This window comes from Pleurodeles waltl, chromosome 4_2, assembly GCF_031143425.1.
Source record: "Pleurodeles waltl isolate 20211129_DDA chromosome 4_2, aPleWal1.hap1.20221129, whole genome shotgun sequence".
Classification (NCBI taxonomy): domain Eukaryota; kingdom Metazoa; phylum Chordata; class Amphibia; order Caudata; family Salamandridae; genus Pleurodeles; species Pleurodeles waltl.
Genome location: NC_090443.1, coordinates 32988301 through 33012059, shown reverse-complemented (window position 1 = coordinate 33012059; position 23759 = coordinate 32988301). Strand labels below are relative to the sequence as shown.

The 23759-nt window shown below is 45.3% G+C and overlaps 1 protein-coding gene across 1 annotated transcript in view; it reads right to left on the bottom strand.

The window, feature by feature from the left end:
* Positions 1 to 2072: 2072 nt before the first annotated feature.
* Positions 2073 to 23759, bottom strand: part of RND1 (Rho family GTPase 1) — a 38255-nt gene continuing 16568 nt past the window's right edge. Inside the window, exons 3-5 of the mRNA XM_069230499.1 lie at positions 14400 to 14509; positions 4882 to 5016; positions 2073 to 3055 (exon numbers count right to left, since the gene is read on the bottom strand). Coding sequence (XP_069086600.1) covers positions 2810 to 3055; positions 4882 to 5016; positions 14400 to 14509 — 491 coding nt within the window. The 3' untranslated portion in view covers positions 2073 to 2809. The remainder of the gene's footprint in view (positions 3056 to 4881; positions 5017 to 14399; positions 14510 to 23759) is intronic.

Genomic DNA, 23759 nt, shown 5'->3' with positions numbered 1-23759 from the left:
GTATTGGATGGAGAGGGAGGGGGGGTGAGGGGAAGGAGAGTTTGGGGTGGGAGAAAGGTAGACAAGACAATTTTGGATCCTACCACTAGATGGTGGAGTAATGCACAGCATGGGAATACAGAAAAGATTCTGACTTCAAAACCTACCTTAGCTCCTTTGTTGTTCCACATTAATTTTCGAATGGCTTTCTTACTAGATTAACTAGATATTGATACCTACTCACCCATGGCTCAAAATGGTTTGAGCAAACCCTGATGAAAGCCTTTATGAATAAAGTTGGTGCCTGAAACAGTGTTGACAACTGTTCAGCTAAGAGTCTGACAATGACGTTACCAATGTATGTGCATGTTATGTAATACCACACTTTATACAAAGAGATCACCAAACAAGGCAACACCTGTGTAACTAAGCATTTCACTGATAAACATGCTAAGTAATTACCATGCACCATTTCACTACACTAATTTGCTAGCCAGTGACTACATTTGCTCTAGAAAGATTGATTTTTCCACAGCACGCAGGTATTAGGCTCTCAAAAATTTGAAACCAACACCCCTTCTAAATTGTTGGGCAGTATATGTTGCCTAGTTATCAAGGCCATTCAGGAGCGCCACTAGACTGCTTTAAAGGGCACATTTGGTGCCCTCCTTGCATAATCTGGTTTGCACCAGTTCAGGTTTCCACCAACTTGCAGAAACTTCACCTCCGGGAGGGTGGGCATTGCCACCTGGGCACCTCCAAGGGTACTGGACTTTGTCCCCTTGCTTTGCAGGTCCTCCGCGTCTGGAATCCATCCATCTGTTCCACCTGCCTCGGCCATGCGTCATGACAGCAGCTGGACAACCTGAGGCATCCACTGACTTCACAGAGTCCCTTCTCCGCTCTGCATTTGGGTCCCTGGTGTAGGTACTCCTGCCTTCTGGGTATCCTCAGGTGAAGGCACTCTCCAACCTTCCTCTTGTCTAATGGCTTCCTCAGGGTCCACTGGGAAGGATCCTGAATCCCACGATCACCAACCACAACTCTCTGTGTTAGCCTATGGGACGACTAGGTGGGTATTTACCTTGCACCTGCCTGCTGGGGACACTTACAGTATTTACCTCTGATGTTTCTATCTATCCCCAGTCCCTAGCTAACTGCTTCACTTACCTTGGTTGGGTTCATAATTTCACATTCCACATTTTTAGTATATGGTTTGGCCCTCTCACAGGGTCCTGTATATTTTTATACTAGATCTGTTGGTTATTGTGTGTGTGTGTGTGTGTGTGTGTGTGTGTGTGTGTATATATATATATATATGAGATATACCAATGCTAGTCTAGTAGTAGTGCTATAGTAAAGTATCCTTTATTTTTGCAACACTTGTGTGGTTCTGTAAGTGGTCTACATCCCTCATGGATAAGCTTCAGCTGCTTGCCTCAGCTACCCCTAGAGAGCTTTTGCTATCTGGACACCTACTCACTATCACTAAGTGTTGCCTGGACTCAGTATAGGGCGTTACACCATAGGTGCACATCAGAAACTGAGCCAGTCTCTTACGGGGGAGGGGGGTGTCAAACAAGGGAAAACGCACACACTAGACTGGCAAATAGCAGCAAAAAAGGGTTGCTTTCTCTATGGAGTGCATGTTAGAGATAAGGAATGTAATGTGTGATGACGCAGTGTATTTGTAGATGTAAAATAGCCCCTCCTGCATTTCAAGGCAGCACACCCTAAGAGAGAGAAAGATGCACCAAACATCATATAGCGCAAGGTGAAATAGGAATACTGTTATGGGAAGAACCACAGCCTGCTCCATGTACAAAATTTAAAGATTTGTGAACTGTAAATCATGCAGGCAGCTGCGCCATCAAAAAATACCTTAAAAGAGGCATGAAAATAAAGGCTTAACATATATAATGAGTCATCAGGCATTTAGGAAGAGGAAATACAAAGTGTTTCGATGATTATGGAAGCAAAATTCCACGACTGGGCAGTTCAGAGACAGTCATCATAATGGAGTACCTAAAGCAACCTTTCAAGCTGAAAAAAGTAACACACACGCTTGTGTTAGGACAGCATTCGGACATGAATTTATCCTTTCAATAAATACAATTTTATTAGTTCTGGGACATTGAGCAAACACTTAACAGATGTAACCTTAAAAAACAAATTATAACTTACACCAGTCCCCTCCCACTGGCCTTCCGCGAAAGAGAATTTTTTTCACAGCTTTGAGCTGAACTTACAACTGAGCTCCCAAAACCCCTGCTTAGCCCCAGATCCACCTTGGAGGAGAGATATTGGCTACGAATATATTTTTTTGTTTTACACTGCTCCCTTTTGTTTCTGGAAAGCTACTTTTGCAGCTGCCACTGGTGGTTTTAACTACTTGGCGCTGTCAGCAGATGCCCGTTTTTAGGATGCTGGGCCAGCACTGGAAGGAAAAGATAGAGGGCTCAGAGAGGGGGTAAAAGAATTTGATTCTTCATATTTTTACCCAGCTCTCAGACCTCCCCCTAAATGTGCATTGAAAGTCTTTGTGCAAATGTATTGCTGGCACGGAGAGGGGAACGGTTCACCATTCGTCGCTTCCCCCAGCCCACTCTCCTTAGTCTGTTGTTTTCTTTGGGTACCATCTGGGTGTCCCCCTGGGTAGCCCCTATGTATGAGGGTCTGGTCCAGCACAGCCCTCAACAGCAGGCCCAGCCTGTCCAATCCCCTCCCTCTGCCCCCTCCCACCAAGCGGTGACCTTGAAAAACGCAAAATAATGTCCAATGTCAATGAGTGAGTCCCCCGCCCGCCCAGCTGCGGGAGGAGCTGTAGGTCTTACATGATACAGCAGCTTCTGGTTTTCTCCTTTTTGAAAGTGGAGGAGATGATCTCAGAGCGGCTGGGGAGATGAAGCAGCCGCTTGGACAAGCTGCGCACAGGGGTCTTGCGCACTGGGGGTGGGGCCTTGTTCATGCAGAGTGTGGAAGCGCTCCGGAAGATACTATGCACGCTCTTCTCAGAGGTGAAGGCCGAGCTCTCCAGGTACAGTTCAGCACCTAACTGCTTGGATGCAGCACAACCCTGTGGGAGGAAGAAAAAGAAACGCACAATAAGTCAAGAAACTTCAGTGAAGTGGCAGCAGTGGTTATATTTGAGTGAAGGAAAATCAGGGACGACGGACGTTGATTATCCAAAACGTGAGTTTAACAGAAATCACATCAAACATTTGCCCAGAAATTACATTGTGGAGTGGACCCCCTCACCCTTCCATTAGCCCCTAACAGCCCCAAATGTGTTTGTTGTGGAGGGGCTTATGAAGGAGGAGCACAAACTACAGAAATAAACGTATGGTGATGGAGCCCAGGTTACCGTCTGTTCCCACAGCTTCTTTCATTACATCAGAGACCAGCGATAGGTAGCAAAGAGCAAGCCAGAGAAGAAGCTACCCATTTCACAACTAACTCACATATTGAGGTACCTGCCCAAATTTCAAGAGTATTATTCAACAACAGAACTCTCAGGAGCACTTTGTGCACTGTGTAGGGGAATAGAGATTTTTGCCCAATGCCAACATGGAAAGACTGACTCTTGGATACATACGCCTTTGGGCACTCAAATATGCAACTGACTCACCTTGAGTGCAGGCGTTGCATATCTCCAAGATCAACCACAAGTGCAGAACCAGGCACAAGAAAAAGATAGCATGCACCCAAAAGGATGTAGCTACAGAAGGTAATTTTGAACTTAAGCAGCAGTCAGCAAGCATCAACCAGCAATCACCTGCTGTCAGCAGGCCCTCATGTCCACACCATGGGTCTTATTGCCAGCTAGCCACCTCTGCCCCAGTCTTTAAATCGATAACAACCATAACTGTGGAGGAGAACTTTTGTCAGCAGGTGGAATGCCTTGACTCATCAATAGACAGCCCATTATCTGGTTTGCTGAGACACCTGCAATTGGCTTTTGTAGGAGTCCTTCTCCGGTCTGCTAGTGGGATTCCGTAGCTGTCTGTGGGATACAGGAGTCCCAGAGGTCAGCCCTGGTATTTGGCTAGGTTGTTCTGCACCTGGTTGTCATTAGAATCCCACTCCCTGACCTCATGCTGTCAACTAGACCACATTACCTCCCGGGTGGCCTGACCTTGTGATTCACTACTGCTGTCCGCTGGTAATCTATCCCTTTTTCACCTTCCTCGGCTGCCAGCAGAGGCTTCTGTCGCTTCCCAAGTGCTTCATAGAAACATCAACTTGTTCCTCTTAGTCAAACGGTCTCCTTATGGACACTTTTGTAATCTCCCCCAATGCCCTGTTCATAGTAGAAACCCCACCACTGACTCATGTGTACGCCCTACCATTGTCCCCGGGACAATCTCTACCAGATTCTCAGAGCGCAACCCCTCCTTTGCTACTTGTGAGACTCCCATGCATCCTGGTTTTACTTGCCAAAGGGACCCTATGCTCGTGGCTGTCGCTTAGAAATACTGGTCAAGAGCTCACAGTGAAGTGTCCCCGGGTCTTAATTGTTATATAAATTAAGAGCAGTAGCCCAGTATTTTTCTGTAGTGTCCAATGCTGCGGCATGCCTAATAGCAAGACTGCCTAGTTTTGACTCTACCACCACCATACACTTGACGCCTAGGTCTCACACTTGTGAGTTCGTTTTCATTCTTTCTCCATTTATCACCTTTTAAAAAAAAAATATATATATATATATATATCTTTGCCCTCCTTCTCTTTGCTGACTTGCTCTGGGTCATAGTTTAATAATGTCAAATCCCCAAAGATTAATGCCGGTGTGCTCCACCTGCAATCACCGGCACAAATTAAGCACTGGATCTCCCGCCTCAGCTCTTGCCTCCTTTGGGAATCCCCAGCTCCTGGCTTTGGCAAACACCACGGGACACCCACCTGCTCGTAGGACACTGGAACCAGCTTCTGGTGGGAAAGCTCCATGAGCGTGCTCAGGTCAGTGCGAAGATCAGACTTGCAGCCAATCAGCAGCATCCTGGTGCTGGGGCAGAAATCCAGCACCTCTGTTTTCCACTGCATAAGAGAAAAGACACCAAACGTTACAAATAAGAATTGGCGTGCTGTGAAATCAGAAAAACGCACATCACCCACCTTGACTGGTATGTTCATAGTCTCAATGCAAGATATTAAACTGACATCAACAAACGGGAGTGTTTGTCTGGTCTTACCGAATCCTAGGACAGATCTACAGCCACCTTTTCTAAATAAATCCTACATAAAAAGGAAATAATCCTCTTTGTATTAAAGAGAGTAAAAGGTACCTTTACTCTATATTTTGTGACAGAGGGAAAAGGTCCTCCCCCAGCGGTCACAATAAAAAAACAAGCATGTGCCAGGCAATCTAATTCAAACAGAAAGAAATGGAGAATAAAAAGAATGCAAGCATGACAGTAAGATAAACCTCATCTGAAAGGTACAGTAATTATTTGAGTTTAAAATAACCCCAGGTAGGTTGAAGGGAAGAAAAATGTAACATATGTTTAAAAAAAAAAAAAAAAAAAAAGCCATTCGCTTGTGAACCTCCCAACTACACATCAATCATAAAGGCCTAATATTTCAAAGGGGGCATTTGAAAAATTCTGCGGAGAGAAAGCCTCAGATCAAGCGACGGTGGTCCAGGAGAGCACTGGGCAAATTCATGGAGTGGGCGCTCTCAGTCAAGACATATACATTAGACTGAGGTCTTCATTAGCATGGGTGCTAATGGTGCACTGGACGGGGTTTCTGCTCGCACATCTATGCACCAGAATACTGTGTATTCAGAGTGCATCTTCCGCGTCACACATCTTTGAGTGGGTTAAAACGTGCAATTAGCACGTCATTCTTCACTTGGAGGTCTAAAACTCAGAATAAGGTATAATTTGCGCTCCTAAAATTTCAGTACGCACCAGGTGCCCATCTGTACCAGGAACTGCACATTGGTTAGAATGACTACTAAGTTTCTGAAGTAACTTGAACAAAAAGTGACAAGTGGAAATTTCCAAGCAACAAAGAACAGCCACCACACTCCAGTTTAGCTATTTGAACAACGTATTTCAAGTCATATCCGAGCAAAAAGCACATATATTTTCAAACAAGCAACTGATTATGTGCTGCCAAAGGTAACGGAAAACTCAATAAATATAAATAAAATATGCACGAATTCAGTATTTTTGTTACATCACCCTTCTCAAAAGACAATGTTCTTCAGAATAGGTCGAAGATTTACCCAGCTGTGCGTGAAGAACGCTTCAAAGACAATCACCACAACAAAGACTTCCACTCCAAGGTGGGCTGCTGGGGGGCGTAGACCGGGAGCGTTTATACACTTCGAGGACCTATTTCCGTCTTGACAGAAGTTCACCACTATCAAGCCACGAGTTTCTTGTATAGGAGGTCCTTAAAGGTTTTCTCTGCCAGGAAATTTATAATTCGCATTTGTAATTCTTGGATGTAACAAGAGCTTAAAAAAAATGTCGGCCCTCAAAAGTCGGGCTCGTGGTGCTTACCGAGCTACATGCACACTTAAATTTGGACAGGACATGCCACCAGGACTGGTCTGGGCACCAGGAAACACCGGCACAAATTAGGCCACCAGTTGTATACCCGACTGGGGTCCTAATTTGTGCCGGCGTTTCCTGGTGCCCAGAGCAGCCCTGGAACTCATTTTTTAGCACTGAGACTGTCGAGGCTTTACAGTTTGCGGACAGGAAATAAGATGAGTAATGATTGTCTTAACAAGAAAACAACTAGGAGGCCAGAGGCTCACAGGGAAGAGACTGATGCAGCCCGAAGTGGTGGCCCACCCACGCCCTCCTGCTACTGGACGACTTAGCTCGGGCAAGGCATGGGCAGGTAAGTGTCTCTGCCTCCCCTTGTGCCACGATTCTGCCTGGTTTCTCTGGGTGCCCCTACAGCCACGAACAGGTGAGTTTTTGTGCTCACTCCTTGAAAACTGAGGCAGGCACTAACTGGTTGAGGCATGCGGTCTCATGCCCCCACTATAGGCACCAAAAACTGGGGACCCGGGGCAGATGTATTGGATGCTGCGGGCACCTGTCGGCGGAACCAGCAGGCCCTATTTGCGTGGCATTGCTGCTCAGATCAAGCCCAGTGGAGAGACTGCCCGTGTTGTATCATGCACCCTGTGTCCCTTGAGGAACCAGCCACGGGTGCGTGGATTAGGGACGGGCATGTTCCACTCCTTTCTGGTTGTGGCCCATCTGCCGAACTCCCTGAAATTGCCAAACTTCTTACATACAACACTGCCTCATCGTCGTGCCGGCTTGCTGGTCAGTGGACCTTTCTGGACACCTCAACTGGCACCCAGCACAGTGACGCATTCTCAGATGGGGCCGGACCAGTGAGGCAGGCCAGCAGAAGATAATGAAGAAAAAAAATCCTCTTGAATGCTGTGTGCGCGCGTGGTAGGCCTGCTTGTAACTGCATATGTACAAGTGCATTTGTGAGTATATCTTCTGGTGCGTGGCTTGGCATATTGATGGCATTTCTTGGCTTGCTGGAGTGTCCATGGCATGATGTTACCCAGGAGCTCGCCCCTGGCAAAACACGTACTTGCCCCAAGTATGTTGGTGGTAACTCTTTGCATACTGGTTGAAGACACTGCCCAACTCTGCCAGAATACTTGCCCTAGTATAGTGGTGGAAATTTCTGGCACACTATGGGCAGCTATGGCATGATTGTGCCCCCACTTGGTTTTACCACTATTTTGTCAGGGCAGACAATACAGACATCAAGTAGGCATCCATGCCCACTTCCTTTCTTTGGTAGAATGGGGATGCTGGCATAGTGATATGCCTTTAGTGAGTATCCATGGCATGACGATGCCCACCACTGGTATAATATTTACTCAGGCACAATGGTGACGATTCCTAGCATACAATGGGCATTTATGACCCGATTCTCCTAACCATGCCCTGGCCATACCATGATGGTGGCAATCAGTTGCGTTGTAGTTAGTTATCCATGGCTTGAGTGAGAGAGATGCCAGCACGCAAGACACAGCCTAGCTTTGTGTCGCAGTAGTACATGTACATGTTAGTACTTGACATAAATGGTAAACCGATATTTGGGCAAGAGACATTTACCTATGAAAAAAGGTTATATTTCAAGATAAATACTCGTTTTTGTCATGAAAAATACCAGTTATTTGGGGAGATTTCGTGTTCTTTTTCCACAATATAAACTGTCTATTGTAATCCAAAGTGTTAATATTTTAATAAACTGACAAGCTGATGTTTGAGACAAAATTATTGGTTTTCCAAATATATATATATATTTAAAAAAATTGAGTGATCGCTACTGCTGTTTGAATATTAGGGTCACTAGTCTGCTGTCTGGACCTGCAAGGTCTCTGTAATTAGAATGACAGCCCTGCTGTATATGAATATTAAACCTCTGCAACTATGGTGTACCTCCTAATATTAGAGTATTTGGGTATTTTTCTGTTATTTTACCACCCTACCGCTTCCAAGGAGATGCTCACATGTATCAATGGGAATCTGCCTGAGCGGACAGAATGGAAAAATGAAAAGAAATAAAATGTCGAAGTGTATATGGATGCTATGGTAAACGCATGACCTTGAGTAACTGCATTTCTGTACTTTCTACATTACTTACAGCTTTACAGACATCTTTTAGGGAAACTGCTGTAAAATGCGACATTTTCCCCACAATTTTTGCAGAATGATACTAGGGTTGGCAAACTTGGGTTGCTCCTGAGAAGGACCAGGCTTGCCGGTACATGATTAAAAGTACTGGAATATTTAAGAGCCCCTGTGTTTCCGGGCATATTTTTATTACAATAATGCTGCAAAATAAACTATTTGATACCATTTAAATGTTTTGCGGAATGCGTGCTCACTTGCTTGAACACTGTGTGCAATTCAGTGTTATTACTAAGGACCACTGCTTTGAAAGATCACTAGCCACACTGGTCTAGTGTGCCATATATTGCTCCCTTTACAGGACTAGTGATTTATGCTGCAATAATGTTCATTTTATTTACATATTTAGGTGGAACGTGAATTAACAACAGTATATTCAAGAATCCTAAAATACAAAGGAAAGAACCCATTTACACACCCTGGATTGCTACCCAACCAGATGGCAAGAGAACACTGAAGGCTTTGGGTGGTGCCAAGGTGGAAGCTTGCAGTGGCCTTTAAGAAACATGTTGTGCTCTGTAACATGTTTAAGCCGCCAACCCTACAACCACGGACTACAGTCCAACACACAAGCTTGACTTGACTGCGATGCCTTCTCTTGGTCGTCTTCCTCCTCCCGCTCACCACCATAGACTGGCGGGAAGATTTGTGATTGTTGAGGAATTCAGTGCAAACCCGGATTTTTCGCTATATTAGCCGCACCCTGTGGTTGCATGTCCGCCCCCCCGCCTCCACCTCGTTAGGGTGACCACCTGGCATTGAGGCAAATTCTGGACAGGACTGTAAAAAATTCAGGACAAAGGGTCAAAATTCAGGACAAAATTTCAGGAAAAGGGTCAAAATTCAGGACAAAAACTCAAGAACAAACGTCAGTTTTTACAGACACAGGCAAGAGAGGCCATGTTCACTATGTTGTCCGTGCATTTATTTACTCTTTTTTAACATAGCACTTTTTATTCACTGTGGACCTTTTGTGATTGCCTCCTGGCATGCTACATTCATGTGTCACATTACGTCCTTGTTCAGTAGTAAATTAATGCCCTTCAGTACTGCGGCAAGGCCATCACCCCTACCCAAATCTACCCGTTCTTTCATGAAGAGAAAGTAACAGCAACATTTTGATTATGTTTCTGAACATTTTAAAACCCCTGGCAAACAGTTTGGGACACATTAAGGTAATTAACCTTATGCTAGTTTAAACAAATTGAACAAAAACATCTGGCTTACCCCAACCGCCCATGGACTTTCAATTTTTTTTTTTTTTTTTTTTTTTAAAGAGGCAGGGCAGATGGTGTGGGCGACAGTCTCACACCTAATGTCAGGATGTGATGTACCCATAACTTGTCTGTAGTCTCACTGCACTAGAGTGTATGAATGGGACTCTACATTTATCTCAGAAATGGGAGCCCCGAATACCAATCAAAGATAATAAAAGAGGAGAATGAAATCAAGATCAAATGGGAGATCCACGGTAAGTAATTCAAAGGGTTGTTGCTAAAAACTGGATAAATAAAGGAGAAGAACAAGATGGAACAATTCCTAAAATCAGACAAGATGGGTCCACCAAGACTATTCGAAGGTATTGGGTACCTGGGGAGTTGTCTCTGGACACAGGAGTGAAACAGAAGGGGCACTGTCAAGTGGTTGAACAAGCATCACCCATCCACCTTGGCAAACTCTTCTGGTGCAATGGTCCGCTGTTAGTGCTTTTGAAGGGTGAGCAGGGGCCAGACCCCTTACAAGATTGTGCAAGGCAATTGCCCCCTTTGTCCAGGTCTTTATATGGTTTTGAAATTGAGCAAAAGCCAAAACTAGAGATCTGGGTTATCCCTAAGTGTCAATTACACATAGAATCTTCAAAATACTTGGGATGTAAATTGCACAAACAAAATTTACACATTTTAAAATGTTATTAGTGTTTCTTTAACATATGGCACTGTTTTCGCCTTCATATACAATTAGATCTCAGATTGAACTGGGAACCAGTTACCTTTTGATACTTAGTGATTAATATCTACCATTCTTACACTGATTTCCAGGATGAAAATCTCGGCAGAGCGAACGGTCCCTCCAAGCCCAGTTGGCTTTTTGATCTTCTCTTCTGCTTTCTGTAAAGGCCATGTGGCACTAGTGAAGATGGTGTGCTACCCCAATGATAGTATTATTTTGCAAACCTTCCCCTGCTCGTCCTTCATTCCTTCTTCAGACAGGCCACACATCTGATTTGGTCACTGCAGCACCATCTGGAGCTCTTTCCACTCTAAAGCTGTGACTGCGGGTGGATTAGGTCTTCTGGACTTCGAATGCTATTATTCAGCTGCACAGGTCCAATGAGTGTCTCGCTGGCTTTCTGCCCACCTCACTGCATGAGATGGGATTTACCAGTAAAGACTTAAGGAAAGCTTATTGTTTCCTACTGACCATTCTACGGATCACCGTCCAGGGTTATCATACACGGCTTTCTCTTGCCTTGCCAGAACCTGTAAACTCACTGACACGAAGAAACCCTATGCTCCTGCACTACCTTTACTAAGCCTTCCCACTCACACAGGATGGTTGTGCTTAGAGCAACTCCATCAGTGGCATGTTGCAGGTGTCTTAAAATTGGGGACTTTGTTTCTGAACAGTGAGCTACTAAATTTCCAAACCCTTGTGGCAGACTACCATCTTCACCCCGGTCAACTCCTTACTTACAACCACCTTAAATAATCATTAAATGCCCTATTTTATGCCTGCCACCTAGCACTAACCCTACAAGAGGTGTGCCAGAAGCTCTACACCATAGGAACTGGTGGCAAACTGATAGAATGGGTGTACAGACCTTTCCTGCAACATGGAAACCACTCCAGGTCTTCTCGTCATACTACCTGGGTGATTGATGTAGCCAAACCTCTGCAAGATATGGAATAAAATACTGGACTTTCCCCACAAAGTATCCCACAGCTGTCACTTTAAGTACATTCATAGTGCTTCCTTGTGAATGCATTCTGCCCGTTGCTTGCCATTGACCTTGTGGTTTGTAACTCAGAATTTGTTGCTTTCAATTTGCTGGCTTTATTTGTTTTAGGCTATGCAGCTTGAATTTGTCCCTTCCCTTGCCAAAGCCTTATTTACAGTATCCTGCTGAGTGCTCTCTTTCTGTAAACAGGCCTGTAAATCTTGTTCTTATCTTATCATATTTGCTGTGCATTCAAAGAACAAAGTCAAATGTCAGACTCTGTCTTCGGTGGGAACTTAGTGTTTACTTTCCTTTCTCTGACTTCAAAGTGAGAGGATTTATGCGACAATCTTGCTGGATACTGGGGTTAGGAAAGAGTTTTTTCTATCACATGACAACATTTAAATAAACTTCAGAATATATCAGAATTAGAAGTACAAATCAAGCACATTTTTGTTAATTCTGAACTGTGCTGGAAACAAATACCATTACATGATTAAAACAAATCATTGCATTAGGTGATGCAATTTCCACACATCGTCATCTGTGCACGGTATAGTTTGATTTAATAAACTGTATCTCTGTGCAAATGTAATGGTCATTTCAATCAAAAATGTGTTCTCTGTAATGGCAGTGTGTTAGCATATCATCCATACTGCACTCCACTCTGCTCCACTACACGCCACTGCACCCTACTCTGTATCACTCTACTTTACTCCACTCCATGCCACTGCACTCTTCTCCATTCTGACCCACTCCACATTATGCCACTGCACTCTATGCTACTTCACACTATGCCTCTCTACTCTCCTCTGTACGACTCTACGCCACTGCACTTTACGCCTCTCTACACCACTGCGCTCTGCTCGTCTGCACGCCATACTACTCCAGTCTATGCAACACCAATCTAATCCGCACAACTCCACTCTCTGCAACACTGCACTGTATCCCACTGCACTCTAAGCTAATACACTCTATGCTAATGCACTTTACTCTGTAACACTTAACTCTATGCCCCTGCACTCTACATCAATACACTGTACATCACTCTAATCTACTCTGCACTCTATAATACTTTACTCTATGCCATCACACTCTATGCCACTTTATGCAACTCCACCATAACCTGCACCTCTCCATTCTAAGCCACCTCACTCTACTGTGAAATAATCTACTTTATGCCACTGCATTCTATTCCACTGCACTCTACCCTGCACCTCTCCACTCTATGCAACTGTACTCTACTCTGAAACAATCTATTCTAAGCCACTGTACTCTATACCACTCTGGCCACTACACTCTAGTTCAATGCACTCTACACCACTGCAAGCTGACACTCTGCAACACTGCACTGGCCGCCACTAGACTCTACACCACTCTGCTCTGTACTACTGCATTCTGCACGAATATACTCTATTCCACTGCATTCTATGCCACTCTACTCTGCCCAATGCCACTCTATGCAACTGCACTCTACACCAGTGCACTCTAAACAACTGCACTGTATGCCACTGCCCTTTACTCTGCACCACTGTACTCTATGCCACTGATTTCTGTGCCACTTTACACCACTGCACTGACACTCTACTCTGCAACTCTGCACTCTACACCACTCTACTCTATGCCACTGCACTCTAGGCACTATACTCTACAGCACTATACAATACTCCACTCTGCACCACTCTGCACCACTGCACTCTATGCCACTGCACTCTATGCCACTGCACTCTATGCCACTGCACTCTTCTCTACTCTGCACCACTCTACACTACGCCACTGCACTCCCTGCAACGTGAGTCTACTCTGCAACCTATGCCACCGCACCACTCTACACTACTGCTCTCTGCCACGCTAATGTATGCCACTCTACTCCACTGCACTCTATGCCACTCTACTCTGTCCCACGCCACTCCATGCCACTGCACTCTAAACAACTGCACTGTACCCCACTGCATTGTACTTTGCACCACTAGGCTCTACGCCACTGCTCCTTTGCTACTCTACTCCACACCACTATGCCACTAACTTTAAGCCATGCTGAACACCAGCTACTCTGGTGTATAACATGCTTAATGGCTAAAACACATTAGCAAAGCCAATAACTCTTTCGTAGATGAGACCTATTGCTTTGCCAATGTTTGTTAGTACTATGAGGTACCGAAGTACCTGAAAGAACTGTGAAAAATACAATTACATCATAATAAAGGCTGCTACAAAATGCGCAAATACATTTCGGTTAAATAAAAAAAAAAAGTGCTTCTCAAATACAGATTTGAATAATATACAGTTTATACCTAGTACTAAAAAATGTTATAACACTCCATTAAAACCACACACTCCACAGCTCACCTTGGAACACCATTACAATACCTCTCTAAAAGAAATATCTTTGCCACCAGAAAACTTCAAGTGACTCATTTTAGTAAAGTCAATGCAGGTTTTCAAGCCCCTTTGCATTTGCAGATTTACCAGTTGGGCACATTTGCATGTCTTTAGGGAAGGAGACTCCCTGGCAAGAAAGTCTGATTCTTATCTGTCTGCCCCTCCCTCAGAGCACAGGACACCCCCTGCCTTCCAATCCAGCTGGGGAAACCGATCTGCCCGTAATTTCACCCTGCCTCCTTGTCCTTTAGGTGAAAGGCTAAAATTACGGACAAATGCCATCCGTTAAAGCTTTCATCACGGACAACGGACAGCAGGGCGAAATTACGGACAGTCCGTGACATTTACAGACGGGTGGTCACCCTACACCGCGTCCCCACACCCTCCATCGATTTGTAGCACCCGCTCACCTTCTTCAGTGCACTGTCCAGGGTGTCCGGCCGGCTGATGTCGAAGCACAAGAGGACGGCGTCAGAGTCGCTGTAACAGAGGGGCCGCACGTTGTCGTAGTACGGAGAGCCTGAAAGAAACAAGGGCATTACTTGAGGTAGCTGGTACACACCACTGGCGCTACCCTACCGCTTGACAGTATCATGTCTGTGACACTGGTGTTGACCAAAGTATAGCTCTGCTGTCCAGTAACGTACCAAGGACACTATCGACCCTGGCGCAGGTTTGGAAAATGCCCCCCTTGACTGCTGTTAGGGTACAACGAAAGCAGTTATTAGGGGTCAACTGCCCCCGCCCGCCCTCAGGGCCCCGGTGCCACTGCACCTGCTGCACCAATGATTTCTACGCCCCTAATGCTGTACAAGCCCTGCCCGGTCAAATCTGTGCAACTGAGGCATAGGTTTGCTTTGCAGTCCCATGAGGTATAGGCTCGGGTGACAAGAGAACTAACTGCTCTGAACCTAGGCCGAAAAAGACACTCTAGGACAGTGGTTCCCAACCTTTTAACTTCTGTGGACCCCCACTTTATCATTACAGGAACCCGGGGACCCCCACTGAGACATTACTGAAAGCTGGGAACCTAATCTGTTAATATTATTTAATTTTCTAAGCAGCTGCGGACCCCCAGGGGATCCCGGACCACAGGTTGGGAACCACTGCTCTATGAGACAGCTATGTCTTGACCTGCAGCCAGTAAGATCGGTGTAGCCAGAAGTATCCCTTCCGCCTGAGACAAGGGCCATCAGAACTATGTTGCCTGACCAACAGCCCTGCTGTCGGACTCTTTAGCCTGTAAAATCTGTAACCCCGGGGCATCACTGCTGCCTAGGCACACAGCAGCGAAATATGAGGGGCAGGACTGCTGCCGGAAGTCTGTGTAATCCGTTTTCTGTCCACGTCTTACAATCCACAAACAGAGATGGCTCTGCTAAGCATGTACATTAATTTGGCTGTCCTTAGGCAAAAAGGTGCCCCTGTGGCAGTACATCCAGACCATCTGCAGTGCTGCGAGTGAGGCGATTAAGAAAAGGCGCCAAAAACATCAGGCAATATTTTTCTCAGGCCTTCTGTTTGTACCAAGTGGGGTGTGAACACGATGAATAGACACATGTGAGAAGATGCAGTGGCGTCCCCCTTTCTTCTCGCACCTGACAGAGTCTCTAGGGCATACCTTCTCAATAAATAGGCCGATAGTCATTTTTAGTCTAAAACATGACGTTTCAAGAGGAAGGTGTAAAACGCAATTGTAGCGCAAGGTTTCAGATGGAAAAAAATAAGGCAAACAAAGATAAATATAGATTACTGGGAGTACAACGAACCAACACCCACCCTATAACAGACAGAGCAGGGGGCAGCCCTCTTCTGTGGCAACTACATCTCCGCATGCCAAATCTCTCCAGCCCCCGTTTCCCTAATTTGGTGGCACCCCCTTCATCTCGATCTTTCATATCCGTAGCAATGTAACAGAACCTTAAGAGTTATATTTTTTGGCATGGGGTGCAGCTGTGGAAGGTTTGGTCCTGGCACTGCCTGGGCCAAGCGAGCGACCCCACCTCGCGTTCATCTTCTTCACTACAGCGCCCCCCTCCCCCCCCCCATCCAGGCTCTCATCCCAGACAGTCTGTGCTCTGAATGACAAACATCCCTAGAGCGTTACCATGGAAACTGGAAGGAGGAAAGAGGGTACCACTGAGATGGAGAGGAGCGCAGAAGATACCAACACACACACACCCCCGTCGCAACAGGCGTGTTTAGACCAGTCATGCATGACCCACCACCCAGCATTAACCCCAGGATGTGACCCCACTACAAATCCCCCACCCGACCCTTTACAGCAAGGCCTCAGTTTTACATTCTCAGTGAGAGGAATGTCATAAAGAGGCGCGAGGGTGGTGGTGGTACCAGGAGCACTGTGACAAGCTCGTTCTTTTGTAGAGGGTTTTAGCTCCTAGTTATCTCATTCTGGCATCAAACCCACAAATACTTCCTAAAGGCCAAAAGACGAGTCAGACACCGTTGCTGGGGTACTGACTCAATCAATCAATGCCTTACCGAGGCACTCGCTTACCTATCCATTCCCTTATCTATTTGCCAGCCCCCAGTGCAGTCACTCACTCACCCACTGCCCCACCTAGACAGTTGCCCCCAAATTCACTCCCTCACTCAAAACATTAAAACACAAACCAACTCAAAACACTCCCTCGCCCACTCACTTCCTCAAGCATTAAACCACTCACTCACAAACTCTCTCAAACAAACCTTACAAACATCTATGTACACTATCGACCCCCTGACTCAATCGCTAACTGAAGTATTCACTGATCAGTCAAAACCTGACCCCTCCAACTTTGACTAAAAGGCTCAGCCACATAACCATTCTCTCAGCCACTGGCTAGCACTCTCAACTATGACTAGTCAGTCCCTCAAACCAGTTACTCATTAAACCATTCTCTCCATCTCTCATTTTGTCACTCGCCTCCCTACTTGTTCGGTCACTCACCTTCTCGCCCATCTATCGCCCACTCACTCCCTCACCCACATGCCGGGTCATTAAATCCCTCAACAAATTACATATCACAATCCCATACACCCCCATCACCCACTAACTGCAAGGAACATGTTTGCCACCCTCTTCAAGACACACACACACACACACACGTCACTGTCGTCCAATTGCTGCCACTAGGGTAGACCTCCCCCCAACTGTACAGGACTGTTATCCTAACACCTAGGATCTGGTCCCTACTATCGGACCCCTTCCCACAATCCCACAGCGCAAAGCTCTCCAAGGCAGTGAAATTCTGCCTGTTAGGTTGGGCTTTCAATGGTGTGCCCTGCCCATACGAGTACAGACTAGAGGATGTGTGCTTTAGTCAAGGAACGACATTCAGTAATTCTGTCTCCTACCCGAGGTGAGGGGCGTCTAGTGAAGAAACGTCCCTAGATGCCAGGAGTCTGCCTCAGTCCATAGCATCTCAAGCCACTAGTTCCCCAGACACCACCATGGAAGCCATGTGAACAATGAGGTTTTGGTTTAGTAAATGTACTAAGCAAATCACTCACCAAAAAGTTTTCTTAGTGCCATTGGTAAGGTTGAATAAGGGGCTGCGTAACCAGTATTACTTTAAAAAAAAAAAAAAAAAAAAAAATAGGAGAGGATTGTTTTTGTTACTGAACGGGTAGGGCGCTTCACAGTTTGGCTTGACTGCCGAACGTAGAAGACGAACTGTAGGACTTTTCAGAAGAAACTTCCCTTTAGAGTGAAGAGATCCGGAAGTGTCAACAGGAACACTTCTGGGCCATAAAAGCAGAGTTAGTAGTTCAAACATCTTTATCTATGTAAAGAAATGGCTCCCTGTTGCAGTTACCCCCCACTTTTTGCCTGATACTGATGCTGACTTGACTGAGAAGTGTGCTGGGACCCTGCTAACCAGGCCCCAGCACCAGTGTTCCTTCACCTAAAATGTACCATTGTATCCACAATTGGCACACCCTGGCATTCAGATAAGTCCCTTGTAACTGGTACTTCTAGTACCAAGGGCCCTGATGCCAAGGAAGGTCTCTAAGGGCTGCAGCATGTCTATGCCACCCTGGAGACCTCTCACTCAGCACAGACACCCTGCTTGCCAGCTTGTGTGTGCTAGTGAGGACAAAAACGAGTAAGTCGACATGGCACTCCCCTCAGGGTGCCATGCCAGCCTCTCACTGCCTATGCAGTATAGGTAAGACACCCCTCTAGCAGGCCTTACAGCCCTAAGGCAGGGTGCACTATACCATAGGTGAGGGTACCAGTGCATGAGCCTGGTACCCCTACAGTGTCTAAACAAAACCTTAGACATTGTAAGTGCAGGGTAGCCATAAGAGTATATGGTCTGGGAGTTTGTCAAACACGAACTCCACAGCACCATAATGGCTACACTGAAAACTGGGAAGTTTGGTATCAAACTTCTCAGCACAATAAATGCACACTGATGCCAGTGTACATTTTATTGTAAAATACACCCCAGAGGGCACCTTAGAGGTGCCCCCTGAAACTTAACCGACTATCTGTGTAGGCTGACTAGTTTTAGCAGCCTGCCACAAACCGAGACATGTTGCTGGCCCCATGGGGAGAGTGCCTTTGTCACTCTGAGGCCAGTAACAAAGCCTGCACTGGGTGGAGATGCTAACACCTCCCCCAGGCAGGAATTGTCACACCTGGCGGTGAGCCTCAAAGGCTCACCTCCTTTGTGCCAACCCAGCAGGACACTCCAGCTAGTGGAGTTGCCCGCCCCCTCCGGCCAGGCCCCACTTTTGGCGGCAAGGCCGGAGAAAATAATGAGAAAAACAAGGAGGAGTCACTGGCCAGTCAGGACAGCCCCTAAGGTGTCCTGAGCTGAAGTGACTCTAACTTTTAGAAATCCTCCATCTTGCAGATGGAGGATTCCCCAATAGGATTAGGGATGTGACCCCCTCCCTCTGGGAGGAGGCACAAAGAGGGTGTACCCACCCTCAGGGCTAGTAGCCATTGGCTACTAACCCCCCAGACCTAAACACGCCCTTACATTTAGTATTTAAGGGCTACCCTGAACCCTAGAAAATTAGATTCCTGCAACTACAAGAAGAAGGACTGCCTAGCTGAAAACCCCTGCAGAGGAAGACCAGAAGACGACAACTGCCTTGGCTCCAGAAACTCACCGGCCTGTCTCCTGCCTTCCAAAGATCCTGCTCCAGCGACGCCTTCCAAAGGGACCAGCGACCTCGACATCCTCTGAGGACTGCCCCTGCTTCGAAAAGACAAGAAACTCCCGAGGACAGCGGACCTGCTCCAAGAAAAGCTGCAACTTTGTTTCCAGCAGCTTTAAAGAACCCTGCAAGCTCCCCGCAAGAAGCGTGAAACTTGCAACACTGCACCCGGCGACCCCGACTCGGCTGGTGGCGATCCAACACCTCAGGAGGGACCCCAGGACTACTCTAAGACTGTGAGTACAAAAACCTGTCCCCCCTGAGCCCCCACAGCGCCGCCTGCAGAGGGAATCCCGAGGCTTCCCCTGACCGCGACTCTTTGAATCCTAAGTCCCGACACCTGGGAGAGACCCTGCACCCGCAGCCCCCGGGACCTGAAGGACCGGACTTTCACTGGAGGAGTGACCCCCAGGAGTCCCTCTCCCTTGACCAAGTGGAGGTTTCCCCGAGGAACCCCCCCCTTGCCTGCCTGCAGCGCTGAAGAGATCCCTAGATCTCCCATTGACTTCCATTACAAACCCGACGCTTGTTTCTACACTGCACCCGGCCGCCCCCGCGCTGCTGAGGGTGAAATTTCTGTGTGGACTTGTGTCCCCCCCGGTGCCCTACAAAACCCCCCTGGTCTGCCCTCCGAAGACGCGGGTACTTACCTGCAAGCAGACCGGAACCGGGGCACCCCCTTCTCTCCATTCTAGCCTATGTGTTTTGGGCACCACTTTGAACTCTGCACCTGACCGGCCCTGAGCTGCTGGTGTGGTAACTTTGGGGTTGCTCTGAACCCCCAACGGTGGGCTACCTTGGACCAAGAACTAAGCCCTGTAAGTGTCTTACTTACCTGGTTAACCTAACAAATACTTACCTCCCCTAGGAACTGTGAAAATTGCACTAAGTGTCCACTTTTAAAACAGCTATTTGTGAATAACTTGAAAAGTATACATGCAATTTTGATGATTTGAAGTTCCTAAAGTACTTACCTGCAATACCTTTCGAATGAGATATTACATGTAGAATTTGAACCTGTGGTTCTTAAAATAAACTAAGAAAAGATATTTTTCTATATAAAAACCTATTGGCTGGATTTGTCTCTGAGTGTGTGTACCTCATTTATTGTCTATGTGTATGTGCAACAAATGCTTAACACTACTCCTTGGATAAGCCTACTGCTCGACCACACTACCACAAAATAGAGCATTAGTATTATCTATTTTTACCACTATTTTACCTCTAAGGGGAACCCTTGGACTCTGTGCATGCTATTCCTTACTTTGAAATAGCACATACAGAGCCAACTTCCTACAATCTACAATAGTTAAAGCTTTAAAAATAAGATTCTGTCTTGCACAGTTAGTTGATGTAGTTCGTTTCTGGCTGAGGCAACTTGATAAAGATTTTTCAAATCACAAAGTAACCGAATTGCTAAATTTTGAAACAACTGAAGTCGCACATGAGTTTTTTTATGCCACTCAACAAGACCAGGTTACAATAGTTTTTTCTTGATTGGTTTACAGCATTAATCGTGGGTATTCTTAATTTCTTATTTAAAAGCCACAAGATAAATTGAAGCAATTTACGATGGATAAAAACAGTACTTTTTCGAATTAGTTTGCAGATTAGAAAGGATAAGAGCATAGTCAAGATGGATCCCTAAATTAATACTGAAGAGGGTGGTGCCACATTGTAACTGGGTAGTTCAAGTCCCTGGTGCTGATTTTAGGTGATATAGTAAGTATTTTGGTTTTGTCGTGGATTAATTTTAGGTAGTTTGTAGACATCCACTATACGATTGAATCCAAGCTCATAGTTAAAAGGTAAAGGTGTATTTGTGTCCAGAGATAGTTCAGATACCAACCATGTCGCCTGCGCACACAAAAACACACCTTTGTACCGGATGATGCAGTAACAATGCGACTGGGTGAATATTAGCAATGAGAAGCACCAGGAATAAGATTTATCCCAGTGTCATGCCATAACAAATTTTGTTAACTAAAGATTAAAAAAACAAGCAGAGACAGACAGTTCTATTCAGTAGGAATTATGTAAACCAGGACAAGACAAGACCTTGGAGCCTATAGATTTCAGTCCATGGCCCAGTAAGAAACCTGCTTGTTGAGTACCCAATGGTCTGTTTTGAACAACAAATTCATAGTGTTGTAAAAACAACAGTTTCTCCAACAACTTAAAAGAGGGAATCTGGCCAGTAATTGCAGGGCTCTGTGTGGGTTAGAGAAGTTTTTCACAGCAATGGTTAAATAACAATTGTTTTCTAAATTCTGGGTAATATGCCAGGTTTAAGTGATCAGAGAAAATAAGACTGATTTCCTCTACCATACCTATGGCTAGTTCATTCATAAATGTTCCACAGCAAATGACAAGAGGGGAACACGAAGCAGGACTGTGCTGGTACCCATTTGGATGGATTCTGAAATTGGGGAATGTAAATACAAAATTTAAAAAAATTAAATAAACACGTCAGAAATCACGTATGTTTATCCTGCGGCATCAGTAAGGGAATATTACAAGGTCAGGCTATTGAGTGTCTAAATTTCATGTTTATTTCTGATATGTTTTTAAGGAAAAATGATGCAGATGGTCACAGGGTGAATGTGGAAGTAATTTGTACTTAGCTGCATTCTGGAGATTGTAGTTTTTTCACTAGTTGAAAACGCAGTTAGCGAGATTAGGGGAATTGTATAAACACTGATAATTAGACTTGTTAAAAATGTTTAATCTGCTTGTAATACTTCATAAAATTGTTTTTAAAGAAAAAAACACGTTTTAAATCGGAGTTAAATGCTTAATGCCACTTGCACTCAATATGCTGTTCTAATTTCCGAGACAAGTTCTTGCAAAAACTAAGGCTTTTATTTCCTCTTGGTTAGTTTTACTTTGATCTGGACAGTTAAAAGTTAATTTATGACCCGAGTAGTAGAAATAATAAGGTCTGATAGCTAATTTGGATCACTAGGTACTTCGTTGCCAGTAAAAGTTTTCTGTAATTCTTTGACTTGCTTTTTGATCTTCAAGGCAGGAAATCATTTTCATGGTCGTTTCTTACTGTGATTTTTAAAGAGATACTATAGATAACCCATGGGGTTCCGGAAGGCCTACACTCAAGGGGCTCATGACTTGATTTACATTAATCAATTCAAATTACTAAAGTATATGCAAACACAAAGACTCAAAATTGAAAAGTCTCTTTGGTTGTGTAATACACAAAATATTTCAGCATTTGTTTAGCATATACTTGTTTGTATTTGTGCATTGATTTAATTCGTAGAAATTGCTTAGGCCAGGGGTGCCCTGCTTGAATAAAGGCTCAGTGGGGGTGTTAGGCTTTTGACTTCTGTGGGCCCTCACTGAATCAGTACTGAAATCCAAAGAACCCCTGCTCTAGGCAGTTTAAACATAAAAGGGATCGTTGTATGGTCTGACTGTATTAAAGGTGTAGGTGGATTGACTGTAATGCCTTTGATATTGGAAAATACTGGGTCAAGGAGATGACTTGCTGAGTGAGTTGGCTCATCCGAAATCAATTTAAATTTGAATGATCAGGTTGCAGTGCCTTCAAAAGGCGACATTCGCCACACAGATCAAAAGTTATTGGTGACATGCAAACCCAGGGGACAGTGAAGCTCCACCAGATCATGTCAAGGCCAACAACACTGAGGCACTCATTCATGCAAAAGGAACAGCTATGACCCAACATATGAAGTCACCAACAGGAGAAGAATAGGAGTGGAGGATCTCACCATAAATATACATGACTGTAGGCCAGCAGCAGTTTAACAGAGTAAAACGATGCTTAAAGAACAAGACTCCGAGGAGCATGTAACAGTTGTGCCATTAGCATACTGACCAAGAAAAACTGACAACCCGCCAACAAACTAAGAAGATGCAACTCAGCCAAAACAAAGAGGTGTGTGACAATCACACTTCAACAGATAGTGCCAATTGACATGGCACCCTAAGCTGGTAACAGCTCAACAGCAAGACCTGAGGAATACTTAGAAATGGTACCATAAGCACATGCACAGAGGGAAGCAAATACCTTCAGGGGAAATGCCAAGGCAAAAGATGCTGGGCATCGTATCTCTATGGAGGCACTAACAGTGAGCAACATTAAATGTCATAGGAAAAAAGAGGTAAACAAAAGGGATATCTGTCCCACAGCTACTGCTTCCCAAAAGTAAACAAGCAGCTAGGCTACAGGAGCCTAACTAGGTGTGACAGCGTACCAAGAGGACTGCTGACATTGATAAATGTTCAATAGGGGCACCATAGCTACCCTAAACCACCAGTCCACAGGTATTCGCAGGATAAGCACATGGGTCAAGATGACAAGCACCTGAAAAAGGTTAGGGAGACGTGAGGGAATCTGAAGAACTAATTGCACATGGCAATAAAAACAAATGCTACTAAATAAAGGGAAAATTGATAAGGTGATCTTACGTAGGTATCTACAAAAAAAAAAAAAAAAAAAAAAAACACACACACACACACACACACACACACACAAGGCATTTGGGTCTGCACCAAGCGCCGGCATATTCTATGAGAATTTGGACAGCAGTGCATCATTCAGAAGAGGCAAAGGA